This window comes from Periplaneta americana, chromosome 14 (genome assembly GCF_040183065.1).
Source record: "Periplaneta americana isolate PAMFEO1 chromosome 14, P.americana_PAMFEO1_priV1, whole genome shotgun sequence".
Classification (NCBI taxonomy): Eukaryota; Metazoa; Arthropoda; class Insecta; order Blattodea; family Blattidae; genus Periplaneta; species Periplaneta americana.
Window position 1 is genome coordinate 69434679 of NC_091130.1, and position 27996 is coordinate 69462674.

At 35.0% G+C, this 27996-nt stretch overlaps 1 protein-coding gene across 2 annotated transcripts; it reads left to right on the forward strand.

The window, feature by feature from the left end:
* The first annotated feature begins 1442 nt into the window (after window positions 1-1442).
* On the forward strand, window positions 1443-27975 carry LOC138713420 (integrator complex subunit 15). 2 transcript variants are annotated; one of them, XM_069845510.1, is made up of 7 exons: window positions 1443-1685; window positions 7390-7511; window positions 12662-12877; window positions 17161-17329; window positions 21240-21411; window positions 23707-24092; window positions 27200-27975. In XM_069845510.1, exons 1-7 carry the CDS (start codon window positions 1601-1603, stop codon window positions 27274-27276), a joined length of 1227 nt encoding a protein of 408 aa, XP_069701611.1. In that variant the 5' UTR covers window positions 1443-1600; the 3' UTR covers window positions 27277-27975. The 2 variants fall into 2 exon arrangements, with proteins under 2 accessions (XP_069701611.1, XP_069701612.1); XM_069845511.1 differs by having other exon boundaries at window positions 1447-1681.
* Window positions 27976-27996: the final 21 nt, after the last annotated feature.

A 27996-nucleotide genomic window follows, 5' to 3' on the forward strand; every position in this document is an offset into this window, starting at 1 on the left:
CGATGCGTGCGATACGATATAGTGAACGTGGTTGTTACATAACAATTACAGCAAAGATTGTCTTTTTCCGATCCGTGTGATTCATCCGATGAGTGCAATAGAAATCCGTCAAAATTAAATAAAAGTAATAAGACCCATTCACTATATCTATATACAAATAAAAAGCAAATTTTAACACAGCTTACTTATTAATCTTGATTAAATAAAAATAATATGGTACGGCATAAGCAAGACTGTTCAAAGAAAAAGTAAAATCCCCCAAAAATTAAACATTTAAAAATGACACCAGCTAAAAAGTCAAAAGGTGATGCAAATCGTAATTTCCGTCAGAAAATCCGTCATTCGTCAAAGCCATTCTTTTCCTCTCCTCTACGTTGACCCCTAGATCATAGAAGATACTTCTATGATCTAGGGTTGACCGTCAGTTTTGACGGAATTTCCATCCAGTTGGCAACGCTGCTGATTCTTCAAAACCTGCATTGGAACAGTGCAGAAGTCGCTAAATTGATATTACTGTAAAAATAAGATTATATATGTTATGAGAGTAAAAGTGCTCAATAGGTGTATTAACAATACAAATGTAATAAATTTCACACAAAACAACACAGAGATACACCAGATCTACTGGTAAAATCGGTGTATTGGCTATGTTATAAAAAGAGTGTTGTTTGAGCGTAGCGGCAAATGTGAACAACACTATTGGTCCATTTAATTTCTTCGTCATAGCCTTCATGATACAACATGTCACGAACACGATGTCACCCTAGGTCAAAGACGTTTTATAGTTTCCCTAGATCATATAGATCTAGGATGTCACCATAGAAGCAGTATTGCCAACTGGACGGAAATTCCGTCAAAAGTGACGAAATTTGAACGTAACGGACCGGAAAAGAATGGCTTTGACGGGTGACGGATATTATTACGGAAATTACGATTTACATCGTCTTTTGACTTTTTTAGCTGCTGTCATTTTTAATTGCTTAATTTTTTGGGGAACGAAGACCAACCCAGCACATCAACTGCAAAAATAGAGGCAGATAAAGTCCAGGGAAAAAACCAGATAAGTCACTTTTTTTTTGTCGAAATGGATTTTGAGATGACATTAGATTATCTATGGAAATGACTATCTTTTAGAGGTATGAATCAGGAAAAGAAAGAAATTAGTTATAGATTTATTTGCCTTCAAATTTTTGGCATACTGGAGAAGAAGCAGGTAAGTCAACTGTTACGGCGAAGAAACCAGGTTTCATGGAAAAAGTGACAACTGGTTTCATCCATGGACCCTTCAATTATTATTTCAATCAAGATTGGTAAGTAAGTTGTGTTAAAATTTGCTTTTTATTTGTATATAGATATGAGTGGATGTTTTTTTTTTATTCTGACGGATTGTGAGGGATTTTCAGGTGTTAGACTGACGGGGATACAATTTATGTGTTGGCAACACTGCATAGAAGAGAAAATTCTGTGGTTAAGGTCTATGTAATGGTCGTGGCTAAGTATAATGGTTATGTGACGCGTGATTTAATCTGTTGAAGAGGAAGTCAGTGTTTCACTGTTGTGAAATAATGCATTCATATGTTGGCTAGATCAATTATTCGTTATGTCCATGTCCAGTTCAGAATTAAAACATATTTTAAGAAAAACTGATTTTCCGTTTTGCGCTCGGGAAACGCTAGTTCGTGTAGGTAAGGATTTTTTTTGTTGTGTTTACTTACAAATAGCTTTTAAGGAACTCAGAGGTTCATTGCCGCCCTCACTAAGCCCGCCAGCGGTCTCTATCCTGAGCAAGATTAATCCAGTTTCTACCATCATATCCCACCTCCCTCAAATCCATTTTAATATTACCTACGAACTTCATTATCCTGTAACTTATCCCTCCTAGCCCCAAATATTTTCCCAAGTACCTTTTTCTCTAACACTCTTAATCTGTATTTCTCTCTCAAAGTGAGAGACCAAGTTTCACAACCATTCACAACAACCGGTAATATAACTTTTATAAATTGTAACTTCAAACTTTTTTGAGAGCAGATTGAATGACAAAAGCTTCTGAACCGAATAATGACAGGTATTTCCCATATTTCTTCTGCATTTAATTTCCTCTCGATTGTCTTGGTTATGTTTATGTGTACTTTTATTTGTGATATTTTGTAAGACTGACACCACATTGGAGCTGTAAGTAAAGAATTAAAATGGTATGCAACCCTGTCACTATTTGTGGATATGTGAATATCCTTACATAATACATACAACTTGTTATAGCTATTAACACAGTATATAGGCTGGATTAGATTAGATCTTTATTAGCTGATAGAATTACAAGCATTCATAGCGTCGTCAGTGCACAAGAAAAATGACATAATATACAATATAATACAAATAAACTTAATTCTAAATAAACTTGACAAAATAATACTAAATGACATGCAAAAAAAACATTCTTAAATAGGTCCTATAGCCTATAGGCTAAGCTCGATCTTCAGTCTCCACTGTTCCATCCATTCTCTTGTCTATTTAATTTTCCCTGTCTTGTCTTCAACTCTGGGTCACCTGGAACATAAAATTAAGGGCAGTATCAAGGAAAGAACGTTAACTACTAAAGTTTTAAATTTAGTATTCATTTGTGCAAAATGGCATGTGTTAATAAAATGTTCTTTACCTCCTTTTTAATTTTCTTGTGTTAAATTCTTTGAACAACAAATTTTTATTTTTTCTCTTGCTCCGAAATAAAAATAGGTGAATGTTACTAATATGTGTGCCTTAAATCTGAATTTAAAATCCAAATTTTCCCATCGCATACTATTTTCCGGGGAAAATGAATTTAATATTTTTTTTGACAAAACTTATTTGTTTTTGATTTTTCACTGCTACTGATAAAATTACAACACACTAGGGATTCAAAATTCCTCATAATATTTGGAAAATGTGTACTGGATACAAGAATGATGTCATATACAGTAAAACCCCAATAAGATGCTGTTCAAGGGACCACATATTAACTGGGGCCGCATATTAGGCGGGTATACTAATTTTGACTTATATGCAGTATCTGTTAGCATTCTTCTTTATTGAAATACATGATTCATGAAAGGTAATACAGTATTACTCTATTATGTAATTACTGTACTATTCGTTAAAGACATTTACAATACTGTATGTATGTACTACTTAATTCTTTCGAAAAGAGTCATTTATAGTTGTTTGCCATGTGAGTGTTCTCCAAGTCCCAATGTTTACCACACTTCACTCTTTTGCGCTTACATCCTCCCAACATCGCAGCTGCAGTGATTGAGTCGCGATTTTTTATTATCGTTCTTAATGTCGATGATGGGATTCTAATGAATCAGACGGTTGTTTCTGATGAAGAGTACTGTTTTCATCATACTTTCGTAAGATTTCCAATTTTTCTGATACAGAAAGCGTTATTCATTTAATACTCATTGTAATCACACTCACAGACACTTCAATACACTTTGGACAATAAACTGACTAGCAAAAATTTCCAGAATTTTATTATGGTTGAGTGAGTAATGTTGTTTGAGAAAGAGAGAGGATTAGCAAGAGGGTGGATTATTGTAACTGTATGCAGGGCTGCTGACAGGATTTATGGGCCCCTGTGCAATATTGTGCTCGGACCCCGTTGAAAAAAGTTAAAAATGACAAGTAACCAATTATTCTGATAATAATAATTATTTGAAAAATAAATAAAAAATAATCCCATACACAGATACGAATCTAAAAATATACACTTTTATTACATTGAAAAAATTTTTAGCAAAATTTCACATTAGCACAATATATTATTATTATTATTATTATTATTATTATTATTATTATTATTATTATTATTATTATTATTAATTTTTTTAATTTATTGAATATGCCCCAACGAGTATAACTCATATTTAGGGGCTATACAAGAACACATACATATGTTATACAATATAATTGAAAAGTCATGAAATTACAGTCTGTGAAAAACAAACAATAACACAAGAATTTATGAAAGAAAGAAAGAAAGAAAGCAAATTAAGAACAAATAATAAGATAACATAAAGTTTTGGGCAGTTATATTCATCACGCTTCTTTTTCAGTAAGGCCTACGTAATATGTTTCGTGACGAAACCTTCGTCTTTTTGTTGTTGTTTGTTTCGTTTCGTTTTCATAAAACACTATTCTTTAACAGTTGCAATTTCTGACTTGCAGGCCAACATCAACAAACAACTCTCCTTGACTTCATTGATGCAAAATCATCTATTATATAATTAAAATTTAAAGACCTAGCAAGATCGCTCTCCAGACTAAGGAGGCCAAGGTCACTCCATCTGTCTTGGCACATTGTTACTCTGAATACATTTTAATTTCCTTCATTTTGTTTGAAGTTGGTGTGAAATTGAGCGTTGCTAGTGAAAGTGCAGAAAATAAACCAATCTCAAGCCCGTCTGTTCAGGTTGTCAAAAATGAAGATAGTTCATACTTAGAAGTGAATACTGATGATTGTGGCTATCTAGGAAAAAATTCTGATAACAGTAGTATTGAATCAGAACAAGCAAACAATAGTAAAAATGATGTGTTAATATGTGCAAATGAAACAAATTTACCCACACCAGTTCCTAACTCTGAGTCATGGCAAGTAACATGCGACCTTGGAAAACTAAAAAGTGGCAGACAAATTGTGTCATTGAATGTGTTGTTCGAAAGAGTACCCCCAACCTGCCTAATAACCTTTTAAGTGATGGAACAAGAGCCTTTCCAGTATTATTTTCAAAACTCAAGAATGAAGAAGGTGTTCCCAGAAACTGGCTAGTGTGGAGTGAAACAAATCAGTCACTGTACTATTTTTTCCCTGATTTGTTTCACTCCACACTAGCCAGTCTCTGGGAACACATTCTTCATTCTTGAGTTTTGAAAATACTGTAATACTGTTTTTGGAAAGACTCTTGTTTTCGAACAATGACACAATTTGTCTGCTACTTTTTAGTTTTCCGAGATCACTCAATTTCATACCAACGTCAAACAAAGTTCTACTCCCTTTCTTAATATCTTCCAATTTTTTTTATCTCTCCTTGCTCTTCTCAGCACCCGACTTATGCTTCTACTTGTCCATTGTCTACTGGTAACACTAATGAGCAGAATTTACTAGAAAAACGACAATGAAAAGACGAAAGTTTCGTCATGAAACATACTATGTAGGCCCTACTGAAAAAGAAACGTGGTCTTACGTCTTGTATTTGGGAGAGTCCTTTAGCATATTGCGGTGGGCCGGCAGGAGTTGGTAGTTAAGGGGAGAAGCCAATTGAACATGTTCGATACAAGCGATGGGAATATACTTCAGGCAAATTCCGGAGCCCTCAAGTGTCGTGTCGATGATTGTTAATGTGGGAAACCGATATTCTATTATATAAAAGTTAAACATTTACATAATGAAGTGGTAATTTGTATTAATTCTACTATTATTGGTTAATATGTCAGATTCATGTGACAAATGTTCTTACAAACTTCTATAGTACCAGTATGTATCTGTGAATAATTATTCGCGATAATAAAAAGTAATCAGACTCATTTAATCTGACGGGCCCATATGCATTTGCCCCCTTTGCCTCCCCTTCTCTGCGGCCCTGACTGTATGTAAGCTTTAAGCGCGCAGGTAAAGGGTCAAATAAGAGAGCATAACAAAAGGTTGGGGTATTGTATTGTATGAAGGTTTAAATGCTCAGGTAAAGGATCGAATACCAATACTTTTCAGGTTAATGGCATCAGTAAGTTCAATGGCCAAAATGTTTCATTGCTGTTACAGTACATTGCTGAAAATTACATCGAAAATATTCCACAAAAATCGCATATTATGCGGGACTTGAGCGCAACAAATGGGATATTTTATAAAGGCGTTATATATGAAATGTTGAGGGATCGGACAAAAAAGTGTATTACATGGGATAGCGTAATAAGCGGGCGCGTCTTATCGAGGTTTTACTGTAGTTTAAAACACAACAACAATAAAAATATTTCATGTGTATCATGAGAAAAATCTCGGAATTTGAACTTACATTTAAAATAATTTTCTGGATGACTTCTGTTTATAACTAGACCCGGGACTGTCTTTTACAAGGAACCAACAATAGTCTGCAAGCATGCTAGATGATGATCTTCCTTTATATCATCTTACCATTTCTGATATTTCTTGATGAAATCTTTCCCCATGCTTGTCGCTTACCACTCCAAAATTAGGAGGAAAGAAATCCAAATGAGAATGCAAAAAGTGTATTTTGAGAGACATATTTACACTCCATTTTGCCAAATGCACTTAACATGGTTTCCACAACATGTTCTATGTAGTTCTCTGCCCTAGAAATTTCAAGGAAATTTGAAGAAACATCTTTGAAAGCTCTCCATGCCATTCTTTCTGTAATAGAAAGTTTTTAAACAGAGGGTCAGCTATAACTTTGTGAATTTGTGGACCAATGAAAATGTCCTCTTTTAATTTGCCTTCACAAAATGGTAAATTTTTCCTTTAAATACTGAAAACCACATCCTTGTTTGTTCATTGCATAGACCTCACTTTGAACTGTTATGAAATTTACTTAATAAAAGGGACCAATATCTGTTTATTTATTAGAAGTACAAAAGAACATGCCAACAACCGTAATAAACTGGAAATAAGTCATAAACTCATAAAATGCATTAGCTATTGTTTTGGTTTATACCCCCAACCCACGCCAGATATTTCTTGGAGGAGCGCTTATCGAAAAGTGAAATCATGGTAGCCTATATCTTAAAAACCTTACATGATACAAAGAAAAGAAATGCATTGTCGGATTCAGCGCACATCAAACCATATGTAATACGCTGTGAAGACTTCTGGAAAGCCTGTGGTAATTCAGATGTATGTTTTGGGATGTTCTGGTGTTATACTCATGATAGGTTGAATTTGTTTTAAAGGAATCTATATTTTGATGAATAAAGCACACTATTTCTAAAATATATACGCAGGGTACAAGTAAGATTTTTAGTTCTCTGAAAATGTTTATACTTTCAGTCCGAATAGGAACTTGTTTAATGATTTTAAATATTCTTTTCTGCAATTTGAGGACTTGTGTCACTTTTGGTGAAGATCTCCAAGTAATAATGCCATATGATAATACTGAATGAACATATCCAAAATAGACTGATATTCATCGTAAAATAACCTACTAAAATTAAAAAAAAAAATACTTTGTATGTCACTAAAGGGGGGCAAATACTTATTTTTTTCAAGGTTATGAGAGTGAAAACATAGCCTATTGTAAGATCACCTCATGAATTCGTAAAGACTCAAGAGATTTTTTTATAGTTTTAGTAGAATTTTTTTTTTGTTTCAAGATCTTTTCATTGTAATATTATATTATGTTACAGAACAGATATGTGCATCTCAAAGTGTTGGTCGTACCTCTGGAAGTAAACATGTGGACCTTACAATGGAAATCATATCTGAGTTCGTATTTTGTGAAATAGACAGAAGAGGTGGTAGAAAAAGGGTAAATAAAAGTTTTTAATCATTTGATGTGTGAGACTGTTTTGTTTATTATTTTTATTCAGTATTAATTAATTATCCAGCTGTACAGAGTCCACTATAACGGAACTAACTGTATGTATGGAGTGTTCCCAAAGATATCACTGTTGCAAGATGATTTCAACTTAGACGTTATGAACAAATGTCTGCTACATTCTTTCGATAGAAAGCACAGGAGTACCAGCATATCTGAGCAGGATAGCAGTTATCAATGTTTGGATCATTAATAATACTAACAGTAGTATTAATATGGACGTGATTGTATATCTATATAGCTTTGGGCTATGATAAGTTTGTGTAGGTTACATTACTTTAGATTTGTTGAGATTTCTTTAGCTTACTATTGCATAGTTTCAGCTAAATAGCAGAGGGTATATTAGGTCGTAACTGCCAAAGTGGCTCAGTGCTAGGCTTATAAGCCAGAGGGCTGGATTCAAATCCCAATTTACTCTAAATTTATAACTTGTGTTGGACAGGTCTGTGGTCCAGGCATCACAGGGATTTTCTCTGGGTACTCGGGTTCCCTGTGACATTCCAATAATTCTCCATAATAATCATTAGAGACCGGATTTTAAAGGGAAAATTTTTCATCAAAAAAGGACAAAAGAAGGAAAATTTATAGCAAAAAAAAAAAAAAAGGACTTTAAAAAGGACTACATTACTCCCCAAAACACACTTAAGTACATTCATGGATATACATGGCATACACAATCTTACATTTATCTCTTCACAACATAAGGAAAGTGTTGTATTTGATATAGTCAAAAAAAGGACTTTATTACTCCTTCGAAAGGGTACTATTTTAATTGAAAACACTCTTCAGGACATTCATGGATACACATAGCACACACAAGCTTATATTTATCACTTGACAACATAGAAAAGTGTTGTATTTGATCACACTCAACATTTCAATATATTTCAATATGATTCTGCCTCTTTGAATGCACAATGTCTTTATAAATAGAAAATGACCACTCAGCATCAACTGAAATCAGAGGTGAAACTTTTCTTTTTATCCTGAACTCTAAATCAGCATACTTTATTAGTTTTTTAATGTCTGGAATCAGAAGAAGAACAATATTTATTTTTGCTTGCTCAGGAAGTTATAGGCCTATTGGAAAAAATATAGGACAAATATCTAAATGTTTGCGATATTCTATTAGATAGGACCAAAATAAGAGATGTTTTAAAAAAGGGAATATAGACTGAAAAAAAAAGGAAAAAAAAAAAAAGAGAAGTCAAAACCACATAATTTGGTCGATGGAAGATAGTTTTGAACATCATGATTAATTATTTCATGTTTCGTGTTTAAATAAAAAAAAGGGATTCCCTTTAAAATCCGGTCTCTAATAATCATCCTCATTATCATGCGTGTAATGCAGATCCACTACCTGTGGTGCACTCTGGGTAGTCTCTGATGAACTAATTGGCCTACGTTTCTTGGCACCGGTGACATGAGCTACTCTCATATAGTCAAGGAAAATAATGGCAAGTTAAGGATACTGCCATTGCATAAAATGGTTAGTTACATTAGGTTGCATAGAATAGATAAAGAAATCTAGGTAGATAGACTAGATTTGGTTAGGTAGGTAATGTAGAAAAGATAGTTAGCATAACTTAGACTAATTTAGATAGTGTAGAATAAGTAGATAGCATGGATAGGGTACCTTAGGTAAATGATGTAGAATAAGTGGTGTGGATTTGATAAGGTAACTTAGGTAGGAAGTATAGAATAGTATTGCATACTTAGATGGTGTAGATTGGATTAGGTAGGCTAGCTTAGATGACTTCGTTTTCCATAGATAGGTATGCTTACTTTTATTTTAATCATTATGGTAAATGATAATGTCAAACTAATGCAAGATACTACCGTGCCTGCCTCACTATTGCTGTATTATGAAGCACATAATTGCAGAATAGATTTTTTGGGATCATAGCTTGCATCCTGGTATTGGTTGAGATCAAAGTTTACAACCTGGTAACCTTTTGTCAATACTTTCATTTTTAGTGGAGCAGTATTGGATTTCTTACAACTGGATAATTACCCATTTTATAAAAAATATGTATATTGGAAAGAAATTAAACCTGAGATTTTTATACCTACTGTTAGGTTTGTACGAAGGTGGTCCAAAAGTAATCCACAAATTTATATATACTTAACTTACATTTTTATTTTTTAAGTTTACTTAACTAAGATCATTCAAAGTAGCCTCCTTGGAATTTAAGAAACTGCCTCCCAACATTATGGTAGCTGTTGGATGTTGTTTATTTTACCTTTGGAGTTTAATTCTCGGATTCATCTGATCACAGATGTATTCAGGTCATTTAAAGTTGTAAACTATTGACCCCGAAATGGATTCTTCAGTTTTTTGAAAAGGTTATAATCAGGTGAACTGTAATCTATTAGTACATTCATCACTGAGGCAGTGATATGCATTATCATAAAGAAACAGTGAAGTTTTCTTTTGTAATTGTTCCATTAAAATGCGATGTACTAATGACTTTGCTATCTCTGTACAAGTCATACATCTGTCATCCTAAATATTGGCAATAGTGACCTCAGAAGACAAGTGTAGTCTGTAGACAATCTTTGTCTTCCAGGGCATTGTTTATTTTGACCTTTTGACCTTCACAAAAACGTCGAGATCATCGGGAAATGATGCTACAGCCTATTGTAGAGTCTTCTCGAAGCAGTTCGTAAGTTTCCATTAGCATGTGTCCAGGAAAAATTCCAATTTTAATTAAAGATCTTTGATCTAAGACAATGATGTAACCTGGCAGATGTTCATCATCCATTTGTCACTTCTACATAAGACGTTTTTACACAATTGAGCTGAATTTGTACAGATTTGTTCGGAAGACTCACTACTACTAGCAACAATAAACAATGACCACACAGATGCATGGAGTAGGTTAACCTATGCACAGTGTAAATTACTTCTGGGATGACCTTCGTAGCTTAAAATGAAATGAAAAGAAAACCACAAACTGTTTCGGTAATTATTATCAAAGTAAAATATGCAGTACATAAATTATGTGTCAATGAATATTTTGTTTTAAATTATTTTGCACACAATCTAATTAACCCAGATAAATCTACTGACCTATATGTAGGACGGCATATATTTTCTCAATTTAAATCTATCTCTTTGACTTCTTACAAGTTGGTAGACCTGTTGCTAATGTTACAGACATCTATTTAGTTGTTGATGAGACAGCCGATGTTGCAAGTGTTAATATCGTAGTATACTTGTGTTTGAAAGATGTCTGTGTCTTACCATGACAAACACTTTGTAAGTGTAATTTATTTTATTTACTTTTAAGTGGAACTATAACTTTGTAATTTTATTTGTACACTTATAAGACATGAATACAACGTGTTATTAAGTAAGATTGCAATTTACTGTGATTACTTCGCTTTTATAATAGGCTAAACTGAAGCGACCTATATGTAGGACGATAGGATGATCCGCGTACATTTCTGTTAAAATAATTTTGTCTTTTTAATATTTAAAATTCTGTATTCTAGCAATATGTATGTTACATAGTGAATAAAAGAGCAGATTTTCAAGAGCACCATGGCTGCAAACAATTTATGAAGAATAAACCCATCACTCTGATACAGTCTATCACTTTTTCTTCGACAACTTTTTCACCAGTATTCCTCTATTTGTGGAGCTAAGAAAGCGAAAAATCAGAGTTACTGCTACAATTCGAGACAACAGGAAGTCAAACTGTCCCTTGGTGACTACTCTTGAGATGAAGAAAAGATAGAGAGGATCTTATGACTTCCAAACAGCTGAAGCAAAAGTTGTCGTTTGCAAGAGGAACGATAAGTGTCATTACTGTAGCATAAAATGCCGTGCCTGTGAACCCACTGCAAAGTGTCTCTAGATATTCAAGACTTCAGAAAAAGAAAATTCAAATTTCTCAGCCCAGAAATATATCTATCTACAACAAACACAAGGGTGGAGTTGATCGTGCAAATCAGAATGTATCATTGTATAGAACTGTCATTCGTGGTAAAAATGGTACTTCCCCATAATCATGCAGTGTATTGACATGGCTGAGCAAAATGCATGGCTTCTCCACAAAAATAATTGCGGAAAGCTGGATCATCTGGCATTCAGACGACAAATAAGCGCTCAACAAAAAGAGACCCAAGCAAGGCATCGCGAATGGAACATGCAGATTCGAGATACGATAGGCTCGAACATTTGGTGATCTAACAGAACTCTCAAACCAGGTGTAGAGTGTGTCATCAAAAGACTTCCTGTAGGAAGGAAGGGTGGCATTGACTTACATGTCAAGTGTTTTCTTGTATATCACACTAATGTGTAGTAAATATTCAGAACTTCGCATGTATGTGACAGTTTATTTATGTCATCACTGTGATTAGTTGATTTTCATTTTCAAGTACTGAGGTATGTCTTAGATCCTTTTTTATCCCGTTTGAGTGTTTTTGCATAAGTAATTACGTTGTTCGGATTAATTTGCACACTACTGTACAATATTGCACGATTTACCGCTGAATTATATATGTGGATTTATTTTGTTGCAATTCACAGTAATGAACACTGAATGTTCATATTATTACTTTGCTCACTTCAGGAATATATAAGAGAAAACAATTTGTGTTTACAGTTTATAATATATTATCACAAGAATGAGTTAAAGTATTCAGTCTAAAATTACATTGTTGCAATATATTTTTGTAGTTTTGATTTACATTGAGATCACAACTCGTTTTATCTGCATTCGCTCCTACATTTCGGACAACTAATGCATATTGCCCATATGTTCTCCCTATATCCTACTGACCTATATGTAGGACGCTACTTATTTAAAAAACCAATGCCATGATTACACAGTGGTTGTTAAAAAACTATATAAACGAATATTTTAAGTACATTTTATAAGGATATGATGAAATTCATAGTAAAAAAAGTTTCAGGCTTATCTGGGTTAAAAAGAAAGGTATCCCCTATATGATGGTGCATTGTGGCCATGGAGGTAGAACTTCATGGTTTCTTGATCTTGACACTAGAAAGAAGTGGTGTAAAAGATTATAAAGATTGATTATTCTACAGGTACTGATATTTATTTTTGCAGAGGTTAAATTGTATTCAGGAGCTGCAACTTCTTGAGGTCTTGTGTGATTACTTTGCATACAGTGGCAATAGTAATGATGCAGTGCGGAATACTGTTTTCATGTCTCTGTTTCCTCCGACTCATACAGAGCGCTCACGACTCCTGACCAAGCTTGTCTCTATGGCAATATCAACAAAAAATATACCTGTGCTCACAGCAACAGGCATTTGGATGCAGGTATCTTGAATGCATTTGCATGTTACAATAAATATACCCTTTTCTTTTGATTGAGGTTCTGGCTGATATCCCAGATCACATATAACAGATTGCTCAGCCTTATAGTCTTCTTAGCATGTAGGGTTTCACAGCCAGTGTCTAATTGATATGGAGCTTCCAGGCTAAGATGCCATGGTCTACTGGTATAGATATTCCCAGACGTTTCGTCTACTACTGCTGCACCATTGAGATCCAGAGAGTGCAAACGGTATGCCACGATCAGCCTAAGGGCACCGAGATCCAGCGGATGCAAACTGCCACGACAACGGAACACAACGACCAGTCCAAGGCCACTGAGATCCAACAGGTGCAGACCGCTGCAACAACGGAATGCCATGACCAGTCCAAGGCCACCGAGATCCAACGGGTGCAGACCGCCACGACAACGGAACACCAAGGCCAATCCCCGGCTCTATAAATAAGGACAGGCAACCAGTCAGGGTATCAGTTGTCACAGGTACCCCTACCAGAAGACTTACACCTAGGATACCTCACCACTGAAGATGTCTGCCGCAGTAGTAGATGAAATGTCTGGGAATATTTATACCAGTAGACCACGGCATCTTAGTCCGGAAGCTCCATGTCAACTTACAGTCTTCAACTACAACAACTTTGATCAGTTTCACTATGCTGCCATCTAACTACTGCACATGTAGTTACATTACAACTCTCATTTGAATTGCATACAGCATCTTTCCATCTACCGGTCGCTCTCAATCGACAATGGCGATCCTGGTGGTTGTTCTCTTCCACATGTTATTGTTTTTAACATGGGGATGACCAGTCTGTTATATATGTGATCAGGGCTGATATGTACAGTAATGGCAAAAAAAAAACTGGACCGGCCCTTGTAGCTGATTTCAGAGCCTTGTTCACTCCAGAGCCACTATAGACTGGTAACTAAGACTTTCGTGGTTCGAATCCTGCCTGGGAAGAAAACTTTTTTTTGTTTCTTATTCAAATTTATTCCCAATACTTTTCGATTGGAGCGATATTTTACTACTTAATTAACTTATTATTCCCAGAACATGAATTTTACTAGCTTATTTTATAATGGCTTTCGAAATGGGCTACGTCAGCAGTCGAACTACAACAATTTCAGTAGATTGCTCGCTATCTTGTTAATGCAGGTGTGGCATGCGCATTGGCTCATTTTGGGGACTTTGATTATTTAGTCTGTCCGGTTTTTTTGCCACTACTGTACATCTATTATCAGGCAGTACCTCTCACTTGACGATATGTGTCAGAGGAAGAATAATTGCTTATATACATCTGAAGTCTGATTAGTGCAATGTAGCTAGTCGGCGATATATGCAATGGAGGGGGAAAGGCACTGGCCACCCTACTCAATTATCTCCTGACCTAGTTGCCTTATAAGTAGTGCCTTCTTGGTATCACTTGTGAGATTCAGACCTGTCTTCAGATAATGTTTATTATTATTATTATTATTATTATTATTATTATTATTATTATTATTATTTTATCAGAAGGCTATTCTTATATACTTAAAACTCATAATGCTCACCTGTGAATTTTAATACCATTTCTATCTCTTCCCAAGCCTTTTGGTGCATTTGCTGATTTCTATAATTATTTGAATTTCTCTTATAAAGGATCTCATGCGTCGTTAGCAATTCAATTAGCATTCCTTCCATATAACAGAAAGGAATCTCATTCTGCAGATCATCTATATAGCCATTACACATCACGAATATGTATAACAGAAAAATGTGCTATGCATGAGGGACACAGTCACATGATTCAACCTCATAGTGACATTACCAGCAGTGACGTGAGGGCAGTGTGCTACCTGCACTTTCTATTTATGGGGAAAAGGCACAGCACATATTTTCTTGAAGTGGTAGAAACTCACCATAGGCCTGAGCTCACGAAACATAACATCAGCATTTTTACACCTTTACAAACATTTTTTTTTTAAATCTGATTTGAAGTTTCCATTAAATAGTTCTTACATTGTCGATTATCTTTTTGTCGATGTTCTGGTTTTTCTCCCACCCCTTTTTGAGCCTCGGTTTCTTTTGTACTATACTCATATTATTCTCCTTTTTTACAACTAATCTTATTTTATGCATAGTATACTAAATGTACCAAAAATCTTGTGTGCACATGCTTGTTGTATGTGTATTTCCAACGTTTTGATGTGGCTCTGTAAATATGTTTCAAAACATAAACATACCATTTTTTCAATTGTCCACACCTGTGGAGTAACGGTCAGCGCGTCTGGCCGCGAAACCAGGTGGCCCGGGTTCGATTCCCGGTCGGGACAAGTTACCTGGTTGAGGTTTTTTCCGGGGTTTTCCTTCAACCCAATATGAGCAAATGCTGGGTAACTTTCGGTGCTGGACCCCGGACTCATTTCACCGGCATTTTCACCTTCAACTCATTCAGACGCTAAGTAACCTAAGATGTTGATAAAGCGTCATAAAATAACTTACTAAAAAACATTAAAAAAAACATTTTTCAATTCAGAAGTCAATGTTTCTTTTATAATGAATGTATTATTATTATTATTATTATTATTATTATTATTATTATTATTATTATTATTCTACTACTACTACTACTACTACTACTACTACTACTACTACTACTACTACTACTACTACTACTGCTGCTGCTGCTGCCACCACCACCAATGAAATGGATTTTACGGGAGGGAGGCACTATGGCCCAGCATGTGACCTGTTATGATCTATTGTGCTAACCCTCAAGCTAAGCGCATTCCCAAACCCACACCGGCTGACTACACTAAGGTTCACTGTGTAATCAGGTTTCGAGGAAGTCACCCCTCTTGTCCCTAGGTCAGCCCCTCCATGTGTTGCTAGCTGGCGATCAGGGAATGCTATAGAATGATGATGAAATGGTAACGGAATGATATAAATGCCTAATATGGGGAAAAAACGGGAGAACCCCGGGGAAAAATCCCAACTGCGATCTTGTCCACCACAAGTGTCACTATGGATTTTTCAGTGAAAAATACCAGACCTGACTAGGACTCGAACCTGTGTCGCCTGCGTGACAGGCTGGAGGTCTGACCACTCAGCCACCTCATGCTGCTACTACTACTACTACTACTACTACTACTACTACTACTACCACCACCATGGGAGACACAGTTTTTTAGAGACGTTGTATCATGTTGGTTTTGCTAATATTAAGAAATAATAATGATATATCATGGTAATAGTAATAATAATATTGTATTTAAAAGCATAATGTTTGTTATATCATTTTATTACTCTTCCTGTAATCTTTACAGAATCCATTCTAAAATGGATGTTTCTTATGAGAATATAAAGTTGATATTCGTTTTGTTAGATACAAATCATATCAGAGCTAAAACAGTTCTAACAACGTGTGTTTATAAGAAAAATAAATTTTTAGAATTGTGTCCTATTGCCAAAGAAGTGCAGAGCAGAGAGCAAACTATTACTTTGAATAATTCTAAAATAAGTTATGTACAATAACTATCTGTTTACAAAATTTATTTATATACAATCTGAATATAAACTACTTGCATAGTTCTAATATAATAATATGAAAGAAAAATGTTAATAATTGATTAAATGGCAATCTTACTCGTGCTAATTACGTAAGCATGTGCGGATTACAGCTGTTTCGGTGCTACTTGACACCATCCTCAGAGCCTTCTGTGTCTCAGTGCCATCTCAACAAGCGAAGTTGAGATGGCGCCGAGACACAGAAGGTTCTGAGGATGGTGTCAAGTAGCACCGAAACAGCTGTAATCCGCACATGCTTATGTAATTAGCACGAGTAAGATCGCCATTTAACCAATTATTTATATTCAAGTGTTAAAAGTAGTGTAAGAAAGATTCAACATGGAAACATGTTACTTTGTGTAGCCTGTAATACAAGGTGTGCTTAGATATTATTGTAAGGACTAGAAAAATCATTCAGCAATAGAAACTATTAATTGCCTTCAGTTCGGTAGTGCTCTCACAGTCTGCTAGCACATGACATTCAGAGTATTTAAACATTTTTTCTCTTGTGGCAGCAGACATATTTCATAAGTGACTGTCTGGAAGAAAAGATTAAGAACTTAAAGGAAATATAAATTGACAGACAATAGATGTTTTCATGAATACTTGATGAAATGTTTGTAGGATCACTGGCTGGGCACACTATATCTCAAAGTTATTTCTATGCAGTGTGATTCAAGAGGAAAGGTTAGTAATAATTTCAATACAAATATACTCTTTCAGCAATTGGGGTGCACCTCAAAATTTAGTTTGGACTTGGCTCAAGGCCTGGTGAAGGATTACTTCGTCTTGATTCCAAAAGCTGTGAGTGGTCTCCAGGATTTACCGCAACTTGCACCACAGTTCACAGCAAATTTTTTAACAGCAGTTGCAGAGATGTATGGTGTAGTTGGTAAGTCTTTATGTAGTTGTTATGTTAGTACATTTACTATATTAATTTGTTTTCTTATAGCAAGTTGTTTGCTACCTTCATTCTCTTCTTATGACGACGTCATAAATGCTGGAATGATAGTAAACAATATAGTGTATGGTCACAGTCATGGTTGTGAAGAAGAGAAAGAAGAAAAGGAGGAAGAAGAGAAAATAATAATAGCGAAATAATTATCAGTTCCCTTTTTGTTTGGAATTTCTTTGTTGTTATCTTTTTTTTATCATGATCTTGTAGATTTTGTGACAACTGGGTCATGCCACCTGTCAATTAAGCTGCACGACTTAAGGTTCCAGAGTTCTACTGGAGTATTCTTCCACCCTCCCCCCAACCCCTGAAAGTCTAATGAGTGGACTTCAGCTGACTGAGCTGACTTACTTTTGACTTCTACTTTAATTCATAATTTCTTTGAAATTGTAGTCTATTCTTCAGTCCTTGATGTTAATCCATGATGAATTTATAAAAGATATGGCTGGTATAACTTGGGTTTTATTGTTTATGTTTAATGATTAAATGCTTGTAGCAGAGGATTTGGATGATTTTTCAATGTATGTATAAATTTTTGCTTTAAATTTTCCGAAAACTCTTCATTTGATGTTGTGTCCAAAACTTTATGTAAAAATTTATTGGAAGTTGTGTAATCAGCTCCAGCAATATTGAGTGCAGAATTGTTCTGTGTACAACACGCAATCTTCTCAGTAGAGACCCACTAAGAAATGATCAAACTGGATATGCATACAGGAGGCTAGCTCTAATTAGAGTTATATAAAATGGATTTGGAATGAATGGGGCCGTCTATTGCTTATCTTGCAATGTAGTATTAATATGTTACATTTTATTGATGAACGTTTTCGGCATTTTTATGCCATCCTCAGATCATTCTTATGAGGATGGCATAAATATGCCGAAAACGTTCATCATTCATTCCAAATCCATTGTATTTCTGCTTATCGGTCAAAACTACCAACATAATGAAAAAGTTATATAAGATGTTTCCTTAATTCACAATTGAGTGAAAGATACAAACATTGAAACATAGCATATCCTTTGGCAGCAATTTTATTTATGTGGGACTTAAAAGACGTTTATGGTCCGAAAGTATTCCCATATAAGTTGTTTCTTTTTTATTTGGAATGACTGTATATACATGAATACTCTGCGCATATTTTTTCGGGAATTTTGCAAAGAAAAACTGGGATGCACGCATTATTTGAAATAAGATTGGTACCATTTCACCTCAAACACTGGATCCCTAATCATTATGTAGGATTAATTTCTCATAAAGAAAGATTACAGCCAATTTTTTTTTATCTCTCCTAAATTAGGGTATGCGAATTATTCGATGGCACGGAATATTCGCGTATGTACTGTACTATGTTAAAAAGTTTCAGTTCAAATGGTTCTTGCGGTCTTCTTTTAGTGAAAATTACTATGGAACCCTTTAGAGACATTGATTTTTATTTTCCAGATTATTAGACAATTTTCTGTCTCGTGTAATTAACCTTGTAAATTATTGCACACGTTATGAATATCCATGTCTATAATGAATATGACTGTCATCAGCATATTGAGCGAAATGACAGTTTTTTTTGGTGAGGAAAATCCACTGTATAGATATTTAAAAATGTAGGTGATAGAACTATACCTTGAGGAACACCTGCATTTATTGTTTTTAAGAAGAGAACATGTTCTTGATTTTCACTTTACAGGTTCTTTTTGTTAGACAACTGTTAATATAATTGAACATAGGTATCTGGTGGGTCAGATGTTATTAATTTTATAAGTAAACCTTGAGGCCATAGAGTGTTGAATGCTTTTTTAACATCTAGGAAGACAAACTGTGTATTGACCACTACGTATAGTAGAATTTATGTGATTATAGGCCTATAAACAATAGAGTTGATGTGTTGTACTGTGGTGATCTCTGAACCCAAACTGTTAATTAGGCATGTAACATTTTTGTTGTGAAATAAGTTTTAAAATGATTCTTTCCAGGATTTTATTCATTGTATTTAATAAAGTGATTTGTCTTAATTTTTTCGGATATAATGGTCTTGTTCCTGATTTTGGGAGTGCAATAACAACTCTTTTCTTCCGTTCATAGGGAAAATAATTTAATCGAAGACAAGAGTTGAACATTTTTGTGAAATGTGTTATAACTGGTAAAGGAAGATTTTGTAATAATTGATTGTGAACATGATCAAGACCTGGAGAGTTCGTAGGATTTAAACTTATTATATTTCATACTTCTGAAGGACAACATTTCTGACGAACTTTGTGGACATTTACTGAAATAATTTTCAAACCTGAGAGCACACTAAGTTTCCTCAAACTGATGCCATCTGTATGCCAGTAACAATACTACATCATGCTGCACCATTTTGGATGAATGTTATTGAAATGATGATAATCAGCATTGAAATGGAGAGTCATTGGTGGAATGATGGAGGGAAATTAGAGAAATCCGAGAAAATCCCTTAGTAACCTTGGCTTTGTCCACAATACCACCATCACTGGAATTCGTACCTGAGTCCGCAGTCATCGTAAGCCAGTGCACTATCAACTGAACTGCAAGGCAGCAGAGTTTTCTGTTAAATATTTTAGACTTGATTATCTCGGAGACTTAGCTCTTTTCTTGCTCTCAGTTAAAATTAAGAGTTCTCATTTTTCGGAAAATCTTTCCCCTTTTTTTATCCAATTTATTTATTTATTTTTTTCTAAACATTATTGAGTACTTAAGTTCTCTTTTAATCCTTTGATATTGATTACATTGTGGTTATATAAAGTTACTACATTATTGTCTTTATTTTTTATTATAATACAAATTATAATGAATTATTATCCTCCAAAATAATTATGAAGTTCGGTGTAGAGACACGTTTTCGTCATATTAAAAAAAAGTTTTACATTCTGTTCGTGTATCATTGTGCTGCCATTACTCATAAATGGTTGAGATATCAAAAATTTTAAAGTGGAAACTAATTGAACTTCATCTGCAGTTGGTATGTAAGGGTGTCAAAAATGATTTGTGTGAAACTACTGTTAGAATGTCCTTTTTAATTTGTTCTATTATAAAGGAACTCATCATCAACGCATTATCCATCTGGTTATCACTATTTCGGAGGTTATCAGTAATGGAAATACCCATTGTTTGCATTACAAGCAATGTGGAGGGTAGGGATGGTGATGGGGATACCACCTCAAAGCTTCCATCCCAGCTCCCCTCCCCAACAGAGAGGTTGCCTGTTCTGCTGAAATTGAAGGGACTTTACTTGTGAGGACTTCATCTCTATTTCTGGATATAAGTTCCCATATTTATATCCCAGGAGGAAATCCTTCCTGAAATTTAAAAACCCCCAGGAACTGGGCTTCTTGTTGGCCTGTGAGTCCTTATTACTGTAGCTATTCGGACCCTCCTCATCTGAAAGGATTCCCATCTGCCACATGAAGGATGCGCCTGATAGAGGTTAGGGATTAAAGAGAAAATACTGTTTAAATACACAAATATTAAGCATGTCATGAAAGTAGTGGTAGTACAGAAGACTGTTTTGATGTTCTGAATACAGTGATCTTGCTTTTATACCCTAGTTCATGGCAGGTTCAGAAGAGTAAAAAGGAGAATTATGCAGGGCGAGAACATTGCATATATTATCTTTTTTAACTAAAGAAGTTATTTAGCTATGTAGTGTAATGATGGGACGTTTATAAATTGTGAGTAGGAAAGGAGCTATAACATAGATTATTGTGAACAACTGAACACAAATTTTCGTAAGATTACTGCTTAAAAAATATAATTAGGAAGTGTATATTCTTTTTATTCCACTGTTTATAAACAAATTGTGAGTAAAAATATTCTTACTTGTGCATGTTTCAGAGAAAAGACAGATTTTCAGCCCTCCACCTGAAACACTGTTGGAGGTAATAACTCAATGGGTGTCGGACAATCCTACCCTCTGCCTGGCTGCATTACTTGTGAATCTGCACTTATCTTTGCCCTTAGGAGGAATTCCAATGGCTGCTATAACGCCTTTTGCTGGTTTGTTTAAGTGAGTGTCACGTTTTTCATTATTTATCACATTCACAACGTCTTTAGAGTTAAAAGAAATTCCAGTCAGAGATAATGACAGTTTAATATTGGCTGTCAGTGCACCATCCTGTTGGAAGGTCCAGTTCCCTCCCCCCCTTCCCCCCCCATCAAGTTTCTGAATCTAATAACGCAAAAATGCATTTTATGTCACAGATAGATGTCTTAGCTATTATACTTGCACCAGCACAGTTATACCAACAAGTGTCTCTCATCAAACTTCCACTGTTCCTTAACCTAACAACCCAAAATGCATGTCGATATCACAGATAATTCTTGTTTTATACTACATTGGAAGTGTCTATTTCTTTAAATCATACATTTATTCAGTTTTGTATGGTAACAAATTCATACCATTGTGATGTTACATTTTGCATGCCTTGCAAGATTTCTGTCAGCTGTGTTTACACCCACTCTAAAGTGATTGTGAATGGACTGTAACAACTTCATGACTTGCTTCCTTATATTGTGCAAGTTTCAAATTGCATTTTCATGACTAAGACTTCATGTTTATTAATAATTTCTTGTTATACAAATAAACTGTTTTCTACAGATATCAGTGTCTATTGATAGAGGAATCAGTCTGACGAATCTGTTTTGATGATGAACTTGTCTCCATATTCTCAAATAGTAACTTTTTGTCAAAATTTATAACATGTCCACAGCACTACTCCCAATCTTTTTTTGTCACTGACTCTGTTCCCCAATTGGTCATATGTTACAATAACCTGAACAACATTTCATGTGATACATTTCTAAATTATTGAACACGTTATGCAAGATAGCATCCCTGATTTCATTTATACCTCACAATTCATAAACCAATGCGCTTGCACAAGAAACAGAGAAAAGACTTTCAGATGCTCTGTAGAATATAGCTTGTACATCCTGGCAATTTAAACATGATAATGCAGGGTAGAGTGGAGTTGAACTGAGAAGAGTGGAACAGTGAAAGGTTGAGGGAGGAGCTTGCAGGTTCTACGCACGCACTGCAATTCCTAAATAACCCCAGTGTTGCTACATTGTATGAGTAGTAGCAGGAGCCATGCACGTTGTACTGGTTTTTAAATTATCATAACAATTAGGCAGAAAACTTTACAGAGAACAATATGGCAACAGGAACTGTTAGAAATGATGGGAGTGGGGAGCTCCACTCATTATTGATGCGAATAAGAATATAGTGTCATCTTCCAGTGAGATGCGTGTGCATTGGGACTATCAAGTTTATTTGTATATCATTACTGATAATTTGGCAATATTCTTTCCTCTTAATGTTTGCTAATAGTGCAGGTACCTGGAAGTAGTACTTTACCTCAGATTCTCATTAATAAATAAATTTACTCAGTGCTGTAGTTGGGCCGGTAAGCTGTACCGTCTAAAATAAAAACTCATTGTTACCGTACCAGAAAGAAATATAGACTCGAAAATATATTAATTACGTTTAAATAAACTTAATATACTTTGAAATGGAGGATTTTAGCTATTTGAAAAATATTTTCATTTTTATATCTAGCATAAAAGTAGCGGCTGGCATCTCATATCCTTTCCTTAAACATTAGTCCATTTGTTGTTTTATCGAAAATTTTGGTCTGGCACTTCAAGAGTAGTTGTGATTTGTTAATTTCAATTTGCTTGCATAATGCCGTGGTATGGTATTTCTATAAGTAATTCCCCTAACTTTATGGCATGGCATCCCAAGAAATCTGCTACACTGATTCACTAATTTCAAAACTTGAGTAGATGCTTTCGCATAACACTAATTTTATAATGTAGTGCCTCAAGAATTCTGCTACAGTGATTCGCTAATTTTAAAACTCACTCAGGCGTAATGCTAACAGATTGCTAAAGGAGGGAAATATTGTTACTTTTCGTGTGTTCATGAATCTTGAATCCAGTTACATATTATAAATTCTATTCAAATTTCAACTAAAGAATGTGAATGAGCATTACTGTACTAAGAAAAGAAATACTCTTCCAGTAAAAGAGTTCCTAGGGTTTTGTTCTTAAAAAGTGTTGAGCCATCAGTGTCAGCATTTAATTTCTTGCCTTTTATGCAATTGTGACTGCAATCTCAAAGGGGGTCTGCAGAAGAGACAGCATGACAAAGAAGTAACTTTGGAAAATAAGTGCAGTACGAGTCCATACAATCTAGTCTGATCAAGGAGATTTCAACAGTACCCCCTAAAATTTGTTTCCAACTACAGCACTGAATTTACTCAGATGTTAGATTGTACTTCACTTCTGTTTCTTCTGTTAGATGGTGTGTGCTTGCTCCATTGCATTATGCTAGTCCATCAGGCGGTACACCAGGAAACAACAGTGATATTCCAACTTCTGATCAGAAGAGTTCAGAGTCTCCACTGTACTCCCACCTTCATCTAGCTCTGCTAGAAAGCTTGTTAGAGTGCTACTCACCTTCTCCAGGACTTCATCACACTGTAACTCCTGCTAGAGAGAATATGGTATTGGCACAACATCTAGCTGCAATTGCAGAGCCAATCTCAAGATGGCTGAAAGAATTTTCAAAAACGGAAGATGAAGTGGCGCGCAGTAGGGGTGAAACTGCATTACATTTAGCTCTTGACAGACTTGCACAAGTGATACAAGTGGCCCTGGTAACCCATTGTGTGTACGGTAATATACGTAAGTATTGTTGTGTATTATGTTATCTACCTGTGTCTTATTTATAAAGTGTGAAGAAAGAAATCATGTTTTTGAACATTCTGAAGACTGGTTTTTAGTTTTTCTCTTTTTGCTTCCTGTCCACTGATAGAGCTATACAAACCTCTTGTAGGTATGCTCGTGATTTGCACATGCAGTTTCGCAAAACAACTGTGAGAAATGTATCAGCTCTGTAAGTTCGTACATGTGAGCACTTGTCTCCAAATGGCTTCATAACCCTCAGCTGCTTATTGGCTAGTCTTTCTCGTTTATCTTGATTTTAATGGTTGCACAGTGTAGAATAATCTTCCCTTGTAGCTAAAAGTAATACACCTGCACTAGGTTCATTGATAAACATTGGTTCATTTTGAAATACAATTTGTACAGTCTGAATGTGCTCACGTTTATAAATGCAGTTTATTTGCAACAAACTTGCTCACACATGTTATTTTATGAAAATTGTGAGAGAATGACCTATTCTTTTTTTAAGTATCTTGTTATATTCTTGTTCATTTTGACTGGCATTTCAAAATTAGTTCGGTTATCTTTTCAGAATTCATTCTTCCTAATAGTTTAGTTTCTGTTTCATTGAGAGTTATGATTGAAATGGTTTTTAATTATTCAGCTTTATCTTTGAAAAATATTGGAGTGCAAGAGGTCAAATGACTTACTGTCAAACGCCTGGCATAGAAAACAACAACATTATTCAGCTTTTGTAATATACTATAATACATACATTTATGAAGCCAAGGAGAACCCAAATTCTCTTGGAAGTTGAACATGTTTAAACTTGATGATGATGATGACGACGACGACGACGACGACGACGACGACGACGATGATGATGATGATGATGATGATGATGACGACGACGACGACAGTAGTAGCTGAGTTGACAACAATAAATTGATGGTGATAGTAAAAGTAGTGAAGAGAATTACAACAATGAAATATTAACAATACTTTTATGTCTTTCTGCAATGTTTTCCCATGTTTCTGTACTCATTTTCTTTAGATTGTATAATAAATTAGTACCGGTATTACAGTGGGCCTTGATTATCCTCATAGTGAAGGGACAGGGAGTAATGGTTAATTGGAAAAGATGGATAATCTGTTCTGGTTGTTCTTATCTTATTTTTATATTCTTTTAAAGAAGTCTGCCACTATTTTCTGAACACTACTACCAGCAATATTTTTTGATCTCCATTCTAATTCTCCAAAGTAAAACAATGTGCGGGATTGAAGTGTCATCTTCTTCAAAAACTCATGAGGTCTTTGCTGATTCTGGTGCAGTTTGTAGTGGAACATTCGATTCAGGCACTAACTCTTCCCCTCCACTGTCATCATTGTCGCATTTGTAGTTTCACATGCAGAGTCAGCAATAATGTCATCTTCACTTTTTATTTCATGTCCAGCCACTGTTCAATGTTTTTTCATCCATATAAAAAAACTGGTCATTTTGCTCCAACTTTTTAATGTCTTCCATTAATATTCTTCCACTGTCGTTCTCTTTAAACACTTTAATTTCGTCTGCAAGTTTCTCAATGTCAAGATTATTGCCCTTGTATTGGAATGTGAGGTGTGAGTGGTGGTGTGAACTACTGTGAATGGCAACAATGCTGAAGGAAGAGGTAGTTGTACATGCTTTGATTTGAAACCCCATGCATGACTAATCCTGGTTTCAGACAATTCGTCACAGAAAATTGGTCACAGGGAGAATTCGTCACAGATAAACAATTAGTCTTAATTCGACACAGGTAAAAAAATTAAATAATGATGGCCAAAACAATACTTCATTTTGTGAATTTAAACTGGTTTCAAAATCTGTAAATTTCAGTTGATTCCAAAAATTTCCAGCCAGGTTGTGGTCTATAGCTCTTAGGCGATGGTGCCTTCTGCCTTGTATTGGAGTATTTTTCAACCATATGTAAAATTCATCTGTCTATGTCAATGTACTTCTGCTTCTTATTGGTAGGAAAGTGACCTCCTTCCAATCTCTTTGTCTTCCTGTCCACTTCTTCAACTTCAACTGTTTTCTTTGGTAGTTTGATTGGCTTCACTTGTAATCTACTCGAACTCATTTTGAACAATGGTAGACATTAGTTCTCGACAAGTCCCTGCCCATACCTTCATGTTCTGGATGTGGATACATTCCCTGACCTTCACTCTTCCCCAGTCTGCAGTGTGATTTGTATGTGTGGATGGGTCTCTGACAACAGAGCGCCCATCTTCCGACATAGTGATTGTTGCAGTACACTCCCCATGCAAGTTGCAGCATCACACAACACTTTGCCGATTTCTTCTGTGTCTTGTGAACATAAAAATATCCTTGATATATTAGTTTTTCATGACCTTATTCAGATTTTCTAAAACGGATTTCATTTGCCCTAGTTCCAAATTAGTTTCAGGCTGCTGGCTTGATGGGCTGGTAATCATAGAAATTAATTATTATTTATTGTTATACATTGTTTGAAAAATAAAATTTTTTGAGTTGTAAAGGTGTCTGTACATAATGACTGTAACATATCAATACAACATACAAATTTATGTATATTTTCTTGGGGCCAATATTTCCCAATTGTCCCTGTGATCAATATTAACATGCGACCAGCTGTACACTGTTACAAATTTCAATTATATGACGAATTGTCTATGACCAATTTTTTTGTGACGAGTTGTCTGCAACCAGACTAATTTTTCCCTTGAAATTATTCAAGTTGTCATCTGTTTATACAACTGCTGCTAACTATCAATCATCTTAAGTGCGACACAGATATGATGATGATTAATGGTAGAATCATGGCATGGGAAACAGGAGGACCCGCAAAAAACTATCAAGCACTGTTTTTGTCCACTACAAATTTCATTTGGACCTACCAGAATTCGAACCTAGGTTACCAGCATGGAAATTGAATACACTAGTCTTTCGGTTAACAGTGTATATATTTTCATTATGTCTCATATTTCAGAGAATAGTAAGCAGTATATATTATATTCTTATAAATGTTTAAATTATAATTTGGAAGTTTAGTACAAATATGTTACAGATCTTACTGTAAATACAAATTTTGTCTCACTTTTATTTTCAGAGGAACTTTTGAGCCAGTTAGAGCTACTTCCAGAGAACAGACTCCTACGAATTGTAATAAAAACGCACAGGAGTTGATGATTAACAGCAGATACTGCCTTCTGTTAATATAATTTTATATGTGAATGGAAATAAATGCAACAGTGTTTCGAGTCTACTTTTTCCACATGCCTTGTGTATGTAGAAAGTTCCCTTACATCATAAGTCTTGATATAGACTTTACAGTTTACATGAGCAAAATGAGGGTCATGTGGAGTGTGGACTTACCTAAAGAAACTGGAACATCACATGTTTCACAAATGTTCATGTCTCAAGCGGATGACATATGAACTTGATTTTTAATAAACAGTTGAAATCTGTTTGCAGTATAGTGGTTGACTTAGTGCAATTACTGTCATTTGTTTACAGTTGAAGTTTGTGAAAGACTGTTCACAGAAGTAAATCTCTCTTAAACCTCGGTTTTAATTATTTGTAATATACAGAGTTGAAGGGAACCTATTAAGTGAATGCGAACACGTTTTATCAAGTAAGTTTTTTGATATGTCCAATAGTTTTGAGAATATGAAATGTAACGTATTGCAATGCTGCAAAGAACAGCAGTGCTCCTTGAGGTCATTGCTCTGCAGTGGAGATGAGTATAACTCCAATATAATTCTAATATACTGTGCTCTTGTATTGTGATAGTGAGTGCCTTTTTACATCTTGTTTGTGTTTTATACTTTTTGTTTTGAAGAATTTTTCATGTGTGAATTAAATATTACAATTGAAAATCGTAAACTTGTATTACACAAACTAGCA

Excerpts from the sequence above, each read along its gene's own strand:
- LOC138713420 (XM_069845510.1), top strand. The coding sequence starts at position 1,601 with ATGTCCATGTCCAGTTCAGAATTAAAACATATTTTAAGAAAAACTGAT. Across the intron at positions 7,512-12,661 it reads GAAGAGGTGGTAGAAAAAGG|AGGTTAAATTGTATTCAGGA; the intron begins GTAAATAAAAGT and ends TTATTTTTGCAG. Across the intron at positions 12,878-17,160 it reads CAACAGGCATTTGGATGCAG|CAATTGGGGTGCACCTCAAA; the intron begins GTATCTTGAATG and ends ATACTCTTTCAG.